The 14,028-nt window shown below is 41.7% G+C and overlaps 1 protein-coding gene across 1 annotated transcript in view; it reads right to left on the reverse strand.

Annotated features, from left to right (window-relative positions):
• Window positions 1–733: 733 nt before the first annotated feature.
• XYLT1 (xylosyltransferase 1) overlaps window positions 734–14,028 on the reverse strand; it is a 204,471-nt gene continuing 191,176 nt past the window's right edge. Inside the window, exon 11 of the mRNA XM_074885941.1 lies at window positions 734–7,282. Within this exon, the coding sequence (XP_074742042.1) occupies window positions 6,960–7,282 (323 nt within the window). The 3' untranslated portion in view covers window positions 734–6,959. The remainder of the gene's footprint in view (window positions 7,283–14,028) is intronic.

A 14,028-nucleotide genomic window follows, 5' to 3' on the forward strand; every position in this document is an offset into this window, starting at 1 on the left:
TTCTATGTAAACCCTTTTCAGTTGCCTTTGGGTTGTATCCGCGTATGAATACCAAAACAGGATAGGATTTGGCATTCCTAAAAGCACTGCAGCCTGCCGGGAATATTGGTGCTACTGAAACACGACAGTTCTCATGGAGAAAAGTATTAAAGAAACCCAACAGATACAAGCCTTAGCTGAAGTCCTTAGTTTCTGCTGACTTTGACAACCTTTGGATGAAGCTCCAAACACCAGATATTTGGAAATGCATTTATGACTTAGATGAAACAACCAGACTCCTCTGTCTTCTAAGTGTACTGTCAGATTCCCAACCATCACTCAAAATCTGGCCCCACATGGTGACATTCTTCAGATTTTAAGACCATGCCATTAAGAGGATATATATTCTTCCAGCTACCAGTACAAATCAGAAAGGAATGCTACTACAGTATGTCAAAATGAGTGAAATTAGTCCAGAATTTGTCTTGTGCAGCTGAGAGCAGTCTGTCCTGTTACAGTCTGAAGGTAAATTAAAAGTTATTAAGTTTGTACTTTGTAGGTAATTAAATCAACCTTCCTTATCTACATTGAGTTGCAAAAGACAGAGCTCATAATTTCCTAAGGTTTATATGAACGTCTGAGCCTTCCTCTTGCCCAAAGGGAAGGTCATTTTCTTCCCTTAAAGACTGCATTTGTAAGCAATTTCTATTGTATTTGTGAAGTGTAAGCTGACAGCAACACAACTGAGCTATAATAGAAATCTCAAGGTGCCTTTTATTCATTCCACAACAAACAGAAAAAGTGAGCAAGACACAGAGAACACCAAACTTCCTAACACAGTTTAAGGCCACATTTAGAAAGGATGAAAGTAAGGCTTTCTTTAAGGGGCAACACACTGGATGCCACAATGGGAACAGACACCGAGCGATCCAAAGCTGATAGGATTTACCCAAGGAAAATCTAAAACAACATCCTAATTTTGGCCAGCAGGTCTGTGCCTTCTTTTGGATGTAAGCAGTAAAATAAAATGAAATGCCATAGACATTCTCCTCCAGAATATTCCCAGCAAACTGAAGGTGCTCCCCTAGCAAGAGATTGCTATCTTCTCAGTCAAGGGTGTTAATTACAACAGAACCAAAGACAAGTCAAGTCATTACAATATACAAATGCAGCGCAATGAACCGCGCCTAGAATTGTCACTCTGTTATCAGAGGCACCTGTACAGTATCTTGCTGTTTATTTGGCAAGGTTACAATTAATACTTCTAGGTTTTAACAAAGTAGAAAGAGAATTTGCATAGATTGTACATTCAGTTCAAGGAGATTTCTGGTACCTTTTTTTGTTGTTATCAGGTAAACGTGTTTGCAGACACAGTGAGGTAGCAGCTGTGATAGCACCCATGAGCAAAAGAAGGTAACCAAGGCAGAAGCAAAGAGCAGAGAGTGATCTACACACTACTGTTAGTATAAAGGAGCAAAATCAACGCAGTACCTGCAGTATCACATCATGAGAGTTAATTGCTGCCAACACCACACTTCACTGGAGACAGCCTAATGCTACCATGGTCCTGGGTACCATGGGCTGTAAGATCTTGTTGTCTCAATTTTAAATGCTCTCAGCCTGATTCTTCTTTCCCTTACTGTGATGGTGGTGGTGAACGTTTCAAAGGCTCTTCTACTCTACACCTTCAAAGTGAGTTACAAATCAAAGCATTTGCTCACTCTTCAAGAGGAAAAAAGGTATTTCCCTACAAATTCTTCCTCACTGCCCTTAACGCTAATTCACATTTGGCTCCCCTGTGCCTGGCTGCAGCAACAACTGCCCTCAGCAGGGGCTCTGCAGCAGGTCCTCCTGCTCTCAGTAACTCCTGCTGCGCCCCTAACAGGGCAGTGTCCTGTCCCCTCCAACGCTACAGCCCTCCTACCCTCTCTGTGGGCATCAACCCTGGAGCTGTCTTAGCAGAAGCCCGAGGGTTTGGTCTGGAAAGACTTTTTTACATGATGTTTTCAATTACCATTTAATATGGGTTTAATGTAATGTCTTATGAATTCTTAAGACTATCCTGGGGGCCTTGAGTGGTTGAAATAAAAGCACATATGGATCATTACCTTTTCACAACCAGATTGGCGCAAAGGCCAGTGGGAAACACTGCTAGCCACTTCCTACCAGGTTGGTCTTAGTCTGTTGCTGAAATAACCAAACCTACTATTACATATATTAAATACCCATGCCTGAAAATTGGGAAAAGATAACTGCTACCACTTTTACCAACTCCTTCATGTGTGTTAGTACTGGGCTGACTGAAGGCTGCTCTGAAAAGCAAACTTTTCTTATTTGCAGCTAGGGTTTTTGAAGAAGCCTAAGGGATTTGGCTCACACAAGTACAAAACTTCCTGCTCAGTGGAAAGTGGTGGAATTGGCCAAGGTTTCCTGTGGCCAACTCCCGAAGCTTTGGGATCTGGGAAGACAACGAGGAGGGTGTGATAGCCGGCGGCAAGCTGGCAGTTCTCTGACAGCTGTGATGAAAGAGAACTAGAGAAATCAACAGAAAGTTGGTCCTCGTTGCCTGGCCACAATAAAAATCTGGATCTTGTTTTCTTTTAATCTGGGAAGTCAAAGCTGAGATCTCACAGCATCAGCGTTTCTCAGCCTTGCTGTGCAGAAGGCGCCCAGTTTGTTCAAAGTTTTGTTGCAGCACAGTTGTGTCAAACTTTTGCAAAGTTTCATCATCTTCTTTACCCTTCATCTCTCTCTTTGGTCAGGTTTAGAAAATCCCAGTTCCGATTCACTGACTTCACTACTCTGTTCACTATAATTGTAGCTAAGAGTGATGGAGACTTCATTAGTATTGCCATTAGTGCTCCAGGAGATGGACAGAAGGTGAATACACATTAGTTGGTCCTTTTGAAGGTGCTGCAGGATCACTGTTAATATGGCGTTAAACAACTGTACATGCGTTGTGCACTGAAGCCAAGGAAAGTCAATTTGTAACACACGAATGCACACTCCTGTATCTCTAGGCTTAGCAATAACGAAGGCTTAACAACAGAGATACAGAGGGACTTTCTTGTATAACACTTGCTATCATGAAGGAACTGTTAAAATTCTCTGCTTGCCGAGAGCACAAAAAATGAAGACGTAATTTCAATTATAAAAAACCCTTGAATATCAGAAAATTAAAATACAAATATTACTACTCAATGTCCAAATGTCATCACAGAAAGAATCGGACAAATCTGAAAATAAACTGTCATTTGAGCTATTTCTATTAGCCTCAAGGTTTCCTATTACCATATAAACAGGTTTGCATAATGCTAAGGCTGACTTTGGACATAATTCATTAAATCACGTATGTAGATGTTCTGCATTTTGCCACATTCCCTTTCTGTGTAATACTGATTGATCACAGAAGTGTTACATGGCTATTGTGCAGCATGGGCAGGGTATTTAAATGAGCCAAGCATTACACACAGAGAACAAATGTGTGCATATGGAAATACACCCCTCTCCCACAGAAAGGGATTTTCATCAAAACTGGCTTTCAGCTGGAGTCCTGTTCAGCAAGGACTAGCCAGTGTGATTGGAAAACAACACTTGCACATTCAAATGAAGATGCACAACTTGCTTGTTTTGTACGAACTGTGGGTCCCTGCTCTGAATTCTCCTTTTCACCAAATGTAAGATCTGTGAAGTTATTCTCTTCTAACAATACATAATATTCATCACAGGCTCCAAGCGCCTGCCATTTCAGAACCAGAAAAGCCACTAAGCAGGACGTCGGTCTTAGCAGCGCTACCACAGCATCAGCTTGGAGCAAGCTCTGATCCCTGATGCGAAGAGTCTTGCTTACCATGGTTTTTCTTCATAACTATAGGACTTTGTAACTCAGACACAGTGTCCCATATATAGCTTATGCATCTGTGTCTGCATTTTAAGAGCTATAGTAGAGGTTGTTGTTTAGGTCCAAAACTTGACACTGCCCCCAGATGTTCCAAACACGGCAGCTCGTCCTTTGATGACTTCAAACACAGACAGTATTTACTGATAGCATACTGTCACACCTTTTATTATGCTGGACTTGACTCTGAAGTCCTTACTCAGCAGTAGCACTCCGTGGAAGTTTTGCCTGAGAAAGGACTGCAGGATCAGCCTCTTCAGTTTTATCTCATATGTTTTAAGAGCAGCACTGGGATTGCCAGCTTGCTGCAAAACTTCTTTGTGTAGATGCTTTTTGTCTTTCAGAAAATAAACTAATATAAATTTTGTTTTGAGATCTTTTAAACCTAGCATATAATGTAAATAGATATATCAGCAACCATTTGTCTTCTTTCCCTTTTTTGTTCTAAAACAAAATAATTTGCACCTTATGTTTTAAATTGTGAAAGTGGCAGATCTTCTTCTAACCACAAAAGACAGGATTGTTGCCACCTTCTGCTTGTTCTAGTTAATAATGAAAACTTACCAACAAAGCACTTAAAAACATTCCTGCTTAAGAATAAAAAAAGTATCAAATTTAAAAACCAAGTTATCTGCATGCGTGTGTGTGGGCGCACCCTTATACATATGCTTATGTGCAAGACGGACTGAAGATTTTCGACTACTCCGGTAGTCTTAATTGAGAACAATCACTGACTAGGATTGTTAATGAATTTTATTGTGTGCCCTAAATATGATATTCTTAATTTAATCAGCAAGGCTTGAACTGTGCAGTTGCATTGCATCAGTATGACTAAAGCCCTGGATTTCACAGTAAGGATTGGAGGTCCCCAGAAAATTTGAACTTCACGAAGGAATGTGAGATTAAAAACAAGCACTGTTAAAAAACCCCTACTGAATAAGTAATAACACTGTGTTTCTATTACATAAACCTGTTGGCAACCCTGGTTTTAAACATGCTTGCCTCTAGAGCTGGTTGAAAGGCTGGAACATTATCTTGACTGAAATATTTCAACCAGCTCTCATTGCTACAAGCTTTTCTAAAACTACGGCTCTCATGACTGTCAAAATCAAGACAAAAAAAGAAGGGGAGGTGTGAGGGGAGGAAGGCCTTTTCTTAATAAAGGCAGCTTCAGTTAGTAAGATAACATAATCTTCAAGCTGCAAAAGCAGCACCTACTAATTAGTCATTGACTAAAACATAAATAATAAATACCTAAATTGTTCCTTCTATGCATCCATTTTTGTGCCAGATAAACATTTCAATGCTCTGCCTTAATGCCAGCACAGCTGACACCGCAATTTCAAGTCCAAAGCAAACTGCAAGTAGCTTTAAACCAAATACTACGGAGAGAGGTACTACAAGCCACTGGGATCTGTGTGTTAGCGGTCATCTTGCAACTGTTGTTTAAAAGGGAATTCAACCTTTCTGTGAGATGTGATTATAGAATGATTTAAGGGTCTATTTCCCTCCTGATGTGGACGCTTAACTCTCATCAGCAGAAAGCTAGCCATACACACAGAAGGGTAAACAGATACTTTACTACATCAACAGGATTTTTTTCCTAATTAACCCAATAGCTTTTAATAGCCTTTTTGGGTTATGTTGTTAACAAGAGATTACCACAGCAACAACAACAAAGTGCACGTTTTATACTAACGTAAAAAGCATTAGTTGGAGATGAATTTGCATATAAAACCTACATTTTAAAAAGTTCTTGGAATGTAAATGAGTTTTTTTTCCTGCTGTAGAAAATGCAGCTTAAAATGATGCAAAACATGCCTATTTAAAACAGGATGCAGCCTGCTAGAAATTCTGAAGACAGGCAAGGGTAGTTTGTTGACAGAATAAAGTAAAAGCACTGAGAAATGTGGCACTGCTCTCCTCTCACGTTCAGCTCGTGGCTTTGGTCAGGAACTCATATCCTGCCCAGCCTTCCAGATGCCCTGCACAAGCCTAGAAGGACCCTTCTTTGTGAAGAGCTGGCATATCTGAGATGGAGGGAATTAGTGTTAAGACTCACTAGCCACTACTCAAAGTAGGGAGGAAAAGTGTTGTTGCAGGTTTACGTCCCAATTCTACCATTTTACTGCTTCTGTGCAAATCCACTGAGAAAGAACTCCGCACAGCTCATGAACAAAATCGGCAAAGGGTGTGAGCAGACACATCACAACCCACCCCCAACCTACACATACACACTTGCTGTACTGGAAGTCTGCGAAAATGCTTAGGTCCTGGTGGGCTTAGAAGAAGACCTGGAGATTTGAATGGGCTGAAATCCAAAATGCTTCTGTGTTCTTTAAATTAATACTCTTAGTACCCAGACCCTGAACCTGACTGCGTGAGACATAAAAGACTAATATAGCAAAACACTGGTTCCATTTAGAGTTTATCATGAAATTAGTCTAAAAAAATCTCTGAAAATAATCTGAAAGTTTTGCTTTTGCTCGTTTTCTCTAACTAGGATAACAGATATTAGCTGAGTTCAGAATTACGTTATTAAAAAAAAAAAAGAGTGAGGGTGTACCATAATTATTTCATGTTCTGTGAGGTAATGCGGCCATACAGGCTCTAGCCTGCAGTAACCAACCTCCCCAGGAAACGTAAGTAGAAGGGAATTTTGCTGTGATTTATTCATGGTAGCAAAATAATGAAAGCCTATGAAACAGCAGAGGTACAGACAAATTTATTTTTAAAAAACACATTTAGCAGCTGCTCCTTCACTGCCTTCTCCATGGCTCGCTGCTACTGTTTTGAAACCCACAGAGGCGGCGGGTGCAGCAGCGTGCGGTGTGGCCGGGGCCCCACTGGACAGCAGAGAGGCTGTGGGACGACCAAGCAGCTCCTGACAGAGCTGATGGAGAAGGCAGTGCCAAAGGCCTTGTCAGAACTTTTTTTTGTTTTTAAAAAATTAATTATATTGCAATAAGTAACAAAAAAGTATAATGTTCCCTTAGGTTTCTGAAATCTGGTGAGAGATTCACATACGAGCAAGGTTAAATTCCCTTTTAAAAACCTATGCCGGAGGAGAGCGTACCGGATGCTACCTCAAGCGACCGTCAGGTTTCATGGGGCCCAGCTCAGATTTGGGGTCCGGGCTCAGGGAGCTCCAGGCTGTCTGAGCGCAGCCCTGCATGACTGGGCAGGCAGTGGGGCCGGTGCTGCAGATGTCCACGGCTGACCAGATGCTGCCGACCAGAGAGTCCACCCAGGTTTCCAGCCGGGTGCCCACGAGCCCCGCATTCCTCTTGGCCTGGTCCACGCGGGCAGCACTGATGGGGATATTCAGGACGGGGTTCAAGCCCTGGAAGCTCTGCTCCATGTACGCATTCTTTGGAGGCCCGCTGTGATACTTCATGGCTTCCTCTGGAAATGCAGAAATAAACTCAAAAGTTAGTGGATTAAAAAACCACAAAACAAACCTTCAGGATCTAAGGGTACAGCAAACAAAAAGGCAAAAGTTAGTGGTGTGCTACAGTCCACTGCCCCAGCAGTGAGGACACACTGCATCCTGCGGATGACTGGCTGTGCTCAGCTCTTCAGCTCCTCGTGTTCACCACTACAAGCTCCACTCACCGTGACACTAACCCTGCAAGTGCTGCATTAGCAGGGCGAAGCACTGAGGCTGAAAGCAGCATTGTCCTTATTATCATCACGTACAACCGGCATCCCCAGAGCTGTAGGACACCCAGGAACAACACAGAGCTGTTCTGCACAGCACAACAGAAAGGCAGGCCCAGCCTCAAGTGCATCCCAGCTATGAGCTCCTGTCTGTACCTGGAGTCTGATCAACATGCAGCTCTTTCTTGGGAGAACCCCATTTTGCATTTAGGAGAAGCTAATTTTGCCTCTTCAGAAGAAGCCTGGGAGATAAGCCCCATGTAGCTGAAGTTACCCCTGTGAACACCCAGGGAAGGCTGAAATTAGGAAACAGTTCAAGGACACTTGGTGTGAGAAGGCTGGCAACCCTTATCAGACCTTCAAGCGCTATCATTGATTTGTCTAGGAGGAAGAGCCAAGACCTCAGCCTCTACTCTTTCCTAAACTGGTGAACCTTGCCCTGCTGTGGAAAAGTCACAACATTTGTTATCTCAATCTGCCTCCAAAAACCGTGTGGTGCCATTCTTGGCGCTGGAAGGACAACACCATGGCCTTGGACAGATCAGACCCATAATGAAATATGTTTAGCCCCAGCATCATTCCTGGAAGTGCTCCAGTCTCTCTGTGAAAGTATTCTCTCATGACAATTATATTTCAAGCTCTTGTGCTGAATAATGTATCACAACTGTTTCCTAATGACACTTTTCTTTGCATTGTGGTTGCTTTCCTTACAGTAACTCTTCTACCTCATCAAAATGAAGTACATTATCCCAGATCTGTAATATTGCAGTAAAAATCATTGTCAGGCTGTGACAATGCCTTCACAGACCTTGAATTGGACACTGTGGGTCAGACCGCCCTTGTCTAAAGGTGGCTGACTTCTTAAGGTCTGCAAGTGCACCAAGCTGCTGCTCATAAAACAAGAATGGGACCCTCTAAAAATGTTCACTGAGTGCCTCTTGGGAATAAATTTTCAACCATTTCTTTCTGTTTTCAGCTGACTTCCCCAGCATCCTCGCTCCGGCAGCACAGAGGATATGTTTAGCTCTGCCAACATACACACTGTCTAGAACACAAAATGGGCCCATTCAGGGCGCTCCAGGCTAGGAAAGCCACCATGCTCAGAGAGCATTTAGAAGCCAGGAATTACATATTCAAGGCTACAATTCCTTCCACATGTCCTTGCTGCTTGCACCACAGCCTGACACTGACTCGCTTCTTCCATGTGGAGGACAATATCTCAGGCACTGGCAATAAATCAGTACATTTATTTAGAGGGGAAAGGGACATTTAATTGGAGCTTTGCTGTTACATTTGCAAAGTCTTTAATGTCAAATACTGTGCAAGTCCACTACTTCGAATCCCCAATTAAATTAGTTCAGCACATCCCCATCACCTTTATACATCAGTTAACTGTTCCTGCATTCATCTAAACCCTTCTTTTTATTTTAAATGGTAGATATCCACAATAACCTCTAGTCAAAATTTTATTCCATGCACATGTGTCAGAAGTGTGCTCTGCCAGAGCACTGCAGTTTAAGAAACAGAACAAGTACACATGATTAAATTTCCTCCTTTGGAAGCAATTAAATATGGACGACTGTTTGTCAACATATTAATTAAATAGGAACATTCTAAGTAAAGATCCCAAAACAAATAAGAGTTGGCATTACTAGCAGGATCATCTGATTGAAACAGGCAATTCAGAGAGCTTGTTGAATCAAAGCCTGTTGTGCATGTGTTTAGTACGTGGAACAAGAGAGATCTTTTTTCAGACAAATAACAGGATGAAATGGAACTTGCTCTTCTCTCTGGCTGAGCCTCACACTTGTACCAGGCTTCAGGACTTGGTTCATTATTAGGACTGGAAGGAATGAAACTTGCAGAAACTGTAGGACCCAGTGCTTGGCAATGCAGCAGGAGCTCATCTTTTTCTCTGAATCTGTGACCCTTGTTGCTTAAGATCAGTGGGCTGCTTTTGCTAAAATAAAGGTGATAACTTGAGCAACACATTTAAATCTCTCCACTCTGCTATTGCTGTAATTGTGTCAGACACACTGCGCTTCTCACACCAACACACTGCTGTTTCCTTCGGCACCACTAAGTGACTGCCACACTCTGCTCCAGAACTGGCTGTGCTGCAAGGGCATGCCAGCAGGTACAACAGAAATAGTGTTTAATGGGACTGAAGATAAACTTTTTTGAAAGCCACACACAAATAGCAGCAGATAGGAAAAGAAAAGACTGCTGAGGACAATATTAAAAGTAACAAAACGCTGTTTTTCAGTGTGTTAAAGGCAACTGCTGCCCACAATGAAGATGTGCTTGTTCGATGTGAGATACATGATGAAACCCTGATATGGTACTGGCAGGGGGTTGTCCCACAGCAGAATGAACTCCCCAAGTTAGGTGTCTGCACATCCTATAAGGAGAAAGCTGGGTAACAGCAATTTGAGGGCAGAGCTACTTATACTAATCAACAGGAAACACTGAGGATTCAACCCAGAACCCTCTCCTGAAGCCTCCAAGTCTTTGTTAAAAAGTTCACAGGAGAAAGTAAGGAGGATGCTGCTCATCCAAACTATGGCAGATGGGGGTTATTCCTCTTTGCATTAAAGGAAAAATGAGAGATAATCATGACTCGATAACTTACTGGGCTGGGACAGGAGAGGGATGGATCCCTAAGCCCTGAAATACTGTATAAAGGAGGCTGGAGCTACTGGGCATGCTTTTAAAGCACTGACACTTCAGTCCTTGCTCATGAAAAAACATCGAAGAATGTTAGGCTTGCCCCTATGAGATGTGTGTTTAGACATTTAATCTGCAGTCAGAGCACCCAATTCAAAATTAGCTGAATGCAGATATTAAGCCAGATTTTTTTTGCCAGCAAACACATCCAAATAGCCCTTTGACTTCAGGAGGACATGTATCAATGCAAAATACATTCATTGACTCTAAATTATAGCTTTTAAAAAATGAGTTATTTTTGTCCCCCATTTTTGTTTGCTCTTCACTTTGGGAGGGCACTTCATTTCTCAAACGACTTTTCTTGGTATAACTTCTTTGGACTGAATATACAGCCTATAGTCAGCCGCATAGGCCAGCCGCATAGGCTGGGATTTCAGCATTTTTGTGTGGGTTTGTTCTTCATTTTGCAGAAAAAGCGAATGAGTTTAGACAGAGAGTGGGCTAAGGAATGAAAAATGTGGTTACCTTAGTACACATTAAGGCGCTAGACCTGTGGTTTTTTTAAAGCAACACAGAATGTACAGCTTTATTTCTTTACTTGAATTGTGTTGAAACCCTCTGGCTAAGAGGTAATTTTTTATTGACATTTTGTTTGTTTTCTCTTGCAGCAAACAAGACAGTGCTGCATTTGCTCATTGTGAAGCTAATCGACTCCTTGTCAACTGGATCTGAACTAAATTTCGAAGCAAATCCCTGTCTTCAGGGTTTTTCTCAGAATGACGATTCCAGGGCATGTCTACTCTTCTGCAGTCATGTGCTTGCCTGCTGCTATTACTGCGTTTATCAAGAACATGTCATGTTACCTCTGGTTAATTTAAAGAAATCACAGCAGTTCTGACACAAGTTGCCACCCACTTTATAATCCGTATAGATGCAATTAGAATTGATTGAGCCACTGCAAACAACCAACGGCAAAACAAAGGTTTCCCAGTATATACTTAATTAAGATGATCTATAAATATGGATTAGGTTAAAAGGCCTTTGAGATGCATGCGTGCATCACAGTATGTCTGTTAATGCTGTCAAGCCTTTGAAAGGGGTGGCTGCAGTTAGAGGGCACAGGGACCAGGAGCTGGCGTTTAAGGCTCTCTGTCCCGTTGTGGGGCAGCAGAGACCAGAAGCCCCATGTCCGGGGCATGCGATCAAGCTAGAAGCCAAACATGAAAGGTCTCTCTTAAGGCAAAGGGTGCTCTTCTTCACTGCCCTCCTTGTTTGAAGGAAGAAGAGTTTTATTTATTTATTTTCAATCCAGTGTTTAGTATCAGCTTGAGGTTTGGGGCTTTTTCTGTCCCAGAAGTGAATCTGCCCACCAGCTCACAGTAACCTACTTAGCTTTAATGAAACAGGTACTATACATTAAACGCATGACAACTCATTATTGTCACTCCAGCTGGGAGATCGCTGTGGAAACTTTGCCATGAATATAAACTCAAATTTAAAAACGAAATTGCTTTGGCTTTTCCTCTGCCCCTCTCAGTGTCCCTGGAAAATGTGTGTGATCACACTTGGCATGACTGCTTCACACGGATTTTGCAGAGCACAGAAGGGTGGGAAAGCGGGATGATGGGGATGCAGAGCCAACCTCTACTGAATTAGCTGTTTTCTTAGGAATTGAAATCTACTTGGTAGCTTGGATTAGTCTGTGAACTGCTGGCTAAATACTCTGAATTATACCTGTTGTTTGGCTCTGCCTCTCCACTCCATATGCAGGGGACCTAGACGTCTGGCCTTGAGTCTTCAAACTGCGCTTAAATTCAGGCTGCCTAAAGCAGACAGCAGGAACCCCCCATTCCTGTCTATTATCACTGCTAGTGATCTTCTTACTGATCTTCTCCCTGTTTTGTCTCTTCCACATTACATTCCCTCTCTGTCTTGGCACAATTTAATCCTAGGGCATCCTGCTGGTCCTTGGCAGCTCTCCTGTGTCCTTACAATAAGCACGGAGTACTTGGCTTTAACAAAGTCAGCCATATGGTGAGAAACTCAAAATCACCATTTAGAAGAAGAGTAAAACAGAATCTGGCTGTGCAGGATGTAGGGGGAAGGAGACACCAGTGGAGCAAGTGAACCTGATTTCTCCAAACGATTTATCTCACAAATTCACTTAATTTTCCTTTTATTTTCTTTTTTTTTTTTTTTTCTCCAACCAAGCAAACACTTGAAAGCACTCTCAAGCCAGAGGATCTGCTGAAGGCAGAGCCAATCAGTGACACAACTCAAACTCGAGAAAATAAGACACAGATTTGGAAGACTGGAGGGGGAGGAGGAGCAAGAAAGAATAAGTAACATTAGATTCTAGACTTTCCATTGAAATAGCTTTGGGATCCTCGTTTACAGTGGAAATATAACAAGTCTCCCAGCACACCCCATAATTCCATGTAAGATCTGATCTCTTATAGATTGAGGTTTTGAAAAGGTCAATGAATCTGTGTTTTTAAAACAATTCACATTCTGTCAGTTATGCACATTGCACACAACATCAAAGAAAACACCTGCTCTTGATTCCTCTTTATAGTCTTACTTGCATGCACAGACTTTAGGCCAAAATTAATAAATAAATGGGAATAGAAAAATGAATAAACTAGCTGCATATGCTGTTTTTATAAACTGCTAAACAAAACAACTTTGCTGTTAGCTGTCCCATGATTAATTTTTTTATTTTGAATTGTAATCAGGAATTTTGAGAGTCATGATACATGAATGAACACGTTTCGCTTTGATTTCTCAAAAGAGGAGCAAGCGGGTCCCTTCATGATGCTGGGAAACTAAAAGCAACTTTTCCTTGTTGTGCTCTGTGCTGAAGTGATGTGTAGATAAGTAATGACTTAGGAAATACAGTGACTCTTGTCATGTCCATGATCTCAAGATACAAGATATTAGTGGCTGCTGCGCTACTGCCAGATTTGTGCAAATGCTTTTTAGAATGACACAAACAAATTACACAAGAGACCATGGACAGATTTTTATGTATGTAATTACGTGGACTCCAGGTTCTACATCTGGAGTATATGAGACAGAGCGGGGCAAATCATTATCAACCAAATGACATGCAAAGTGGTATGAAATGTATCAGTCATTCAAAAACCTTCTGGATGGAGTAGCAAATTATTTTCCAGAGTAATCTTTCTGACAACAGCTACAGTTTTTTTTCTCCCCCCTCCTTTGTTTTGGGGGGGGTGGAGGGGTGAGGGGAGTGGGGGTGAGTGAGGATGGTTGGAAGAACAAAATTTTAACGAAATCCCTAATAAAACATATTCCCCTCTTCTGCTGACAACTCCTGCCTAAGTCTGATGTATGTTTTATTTTCAGTGTTAAGACAAGACAATAATACTATTCCTTCACTTTAGAAGATTTTGGCAGCTTTCACATTGTTTACAACAGTAACAGAAAGTGTTCTTTTAGAAGTTCTAATTCTTCTGTCATACTCTCACAATGCCTTTATTTGGCAGAGAAAAATATATTTAAAAAATAAAGTGGTGACAAACTGACAAAAGCTGGAAATCAAAGCTAAAAGACTATTGCCTCCACAGAGCACAACAGTGTCACTGAGGCAGAGAGCCTTAAAAAACCCAAACAACAGGAATTTGCATTGTAAATACAATTCTAACTACAGTGGAGTGTCACTATCTGTCCCTGTAATTAATTTTCTTCTTTACCTTCATGCCTCAGACATCTGGAGATTATACATCACATCATCAGTAGCAAATCACTCCTGAGGCTTTCTTCCTAGATAATATTGTTCCCAAGCTTTATATTTCATTCCT

The sequence above is a fragment of the Strix uralensis genome, chromosome 16 (assembly GCF_047716275.1).
Source record: "Strix uralensis isolate ZFMK-TIS-50842 chromosome 16, bStrUra1, whole genome shotgun sequence".
Classification (NCBI taxonomy): domain Eukaryota; kingdom Metazoa; phylum Chordata; class Aves; order Strigiformes; family Strigidae; genus Strix; species Strix uralensis.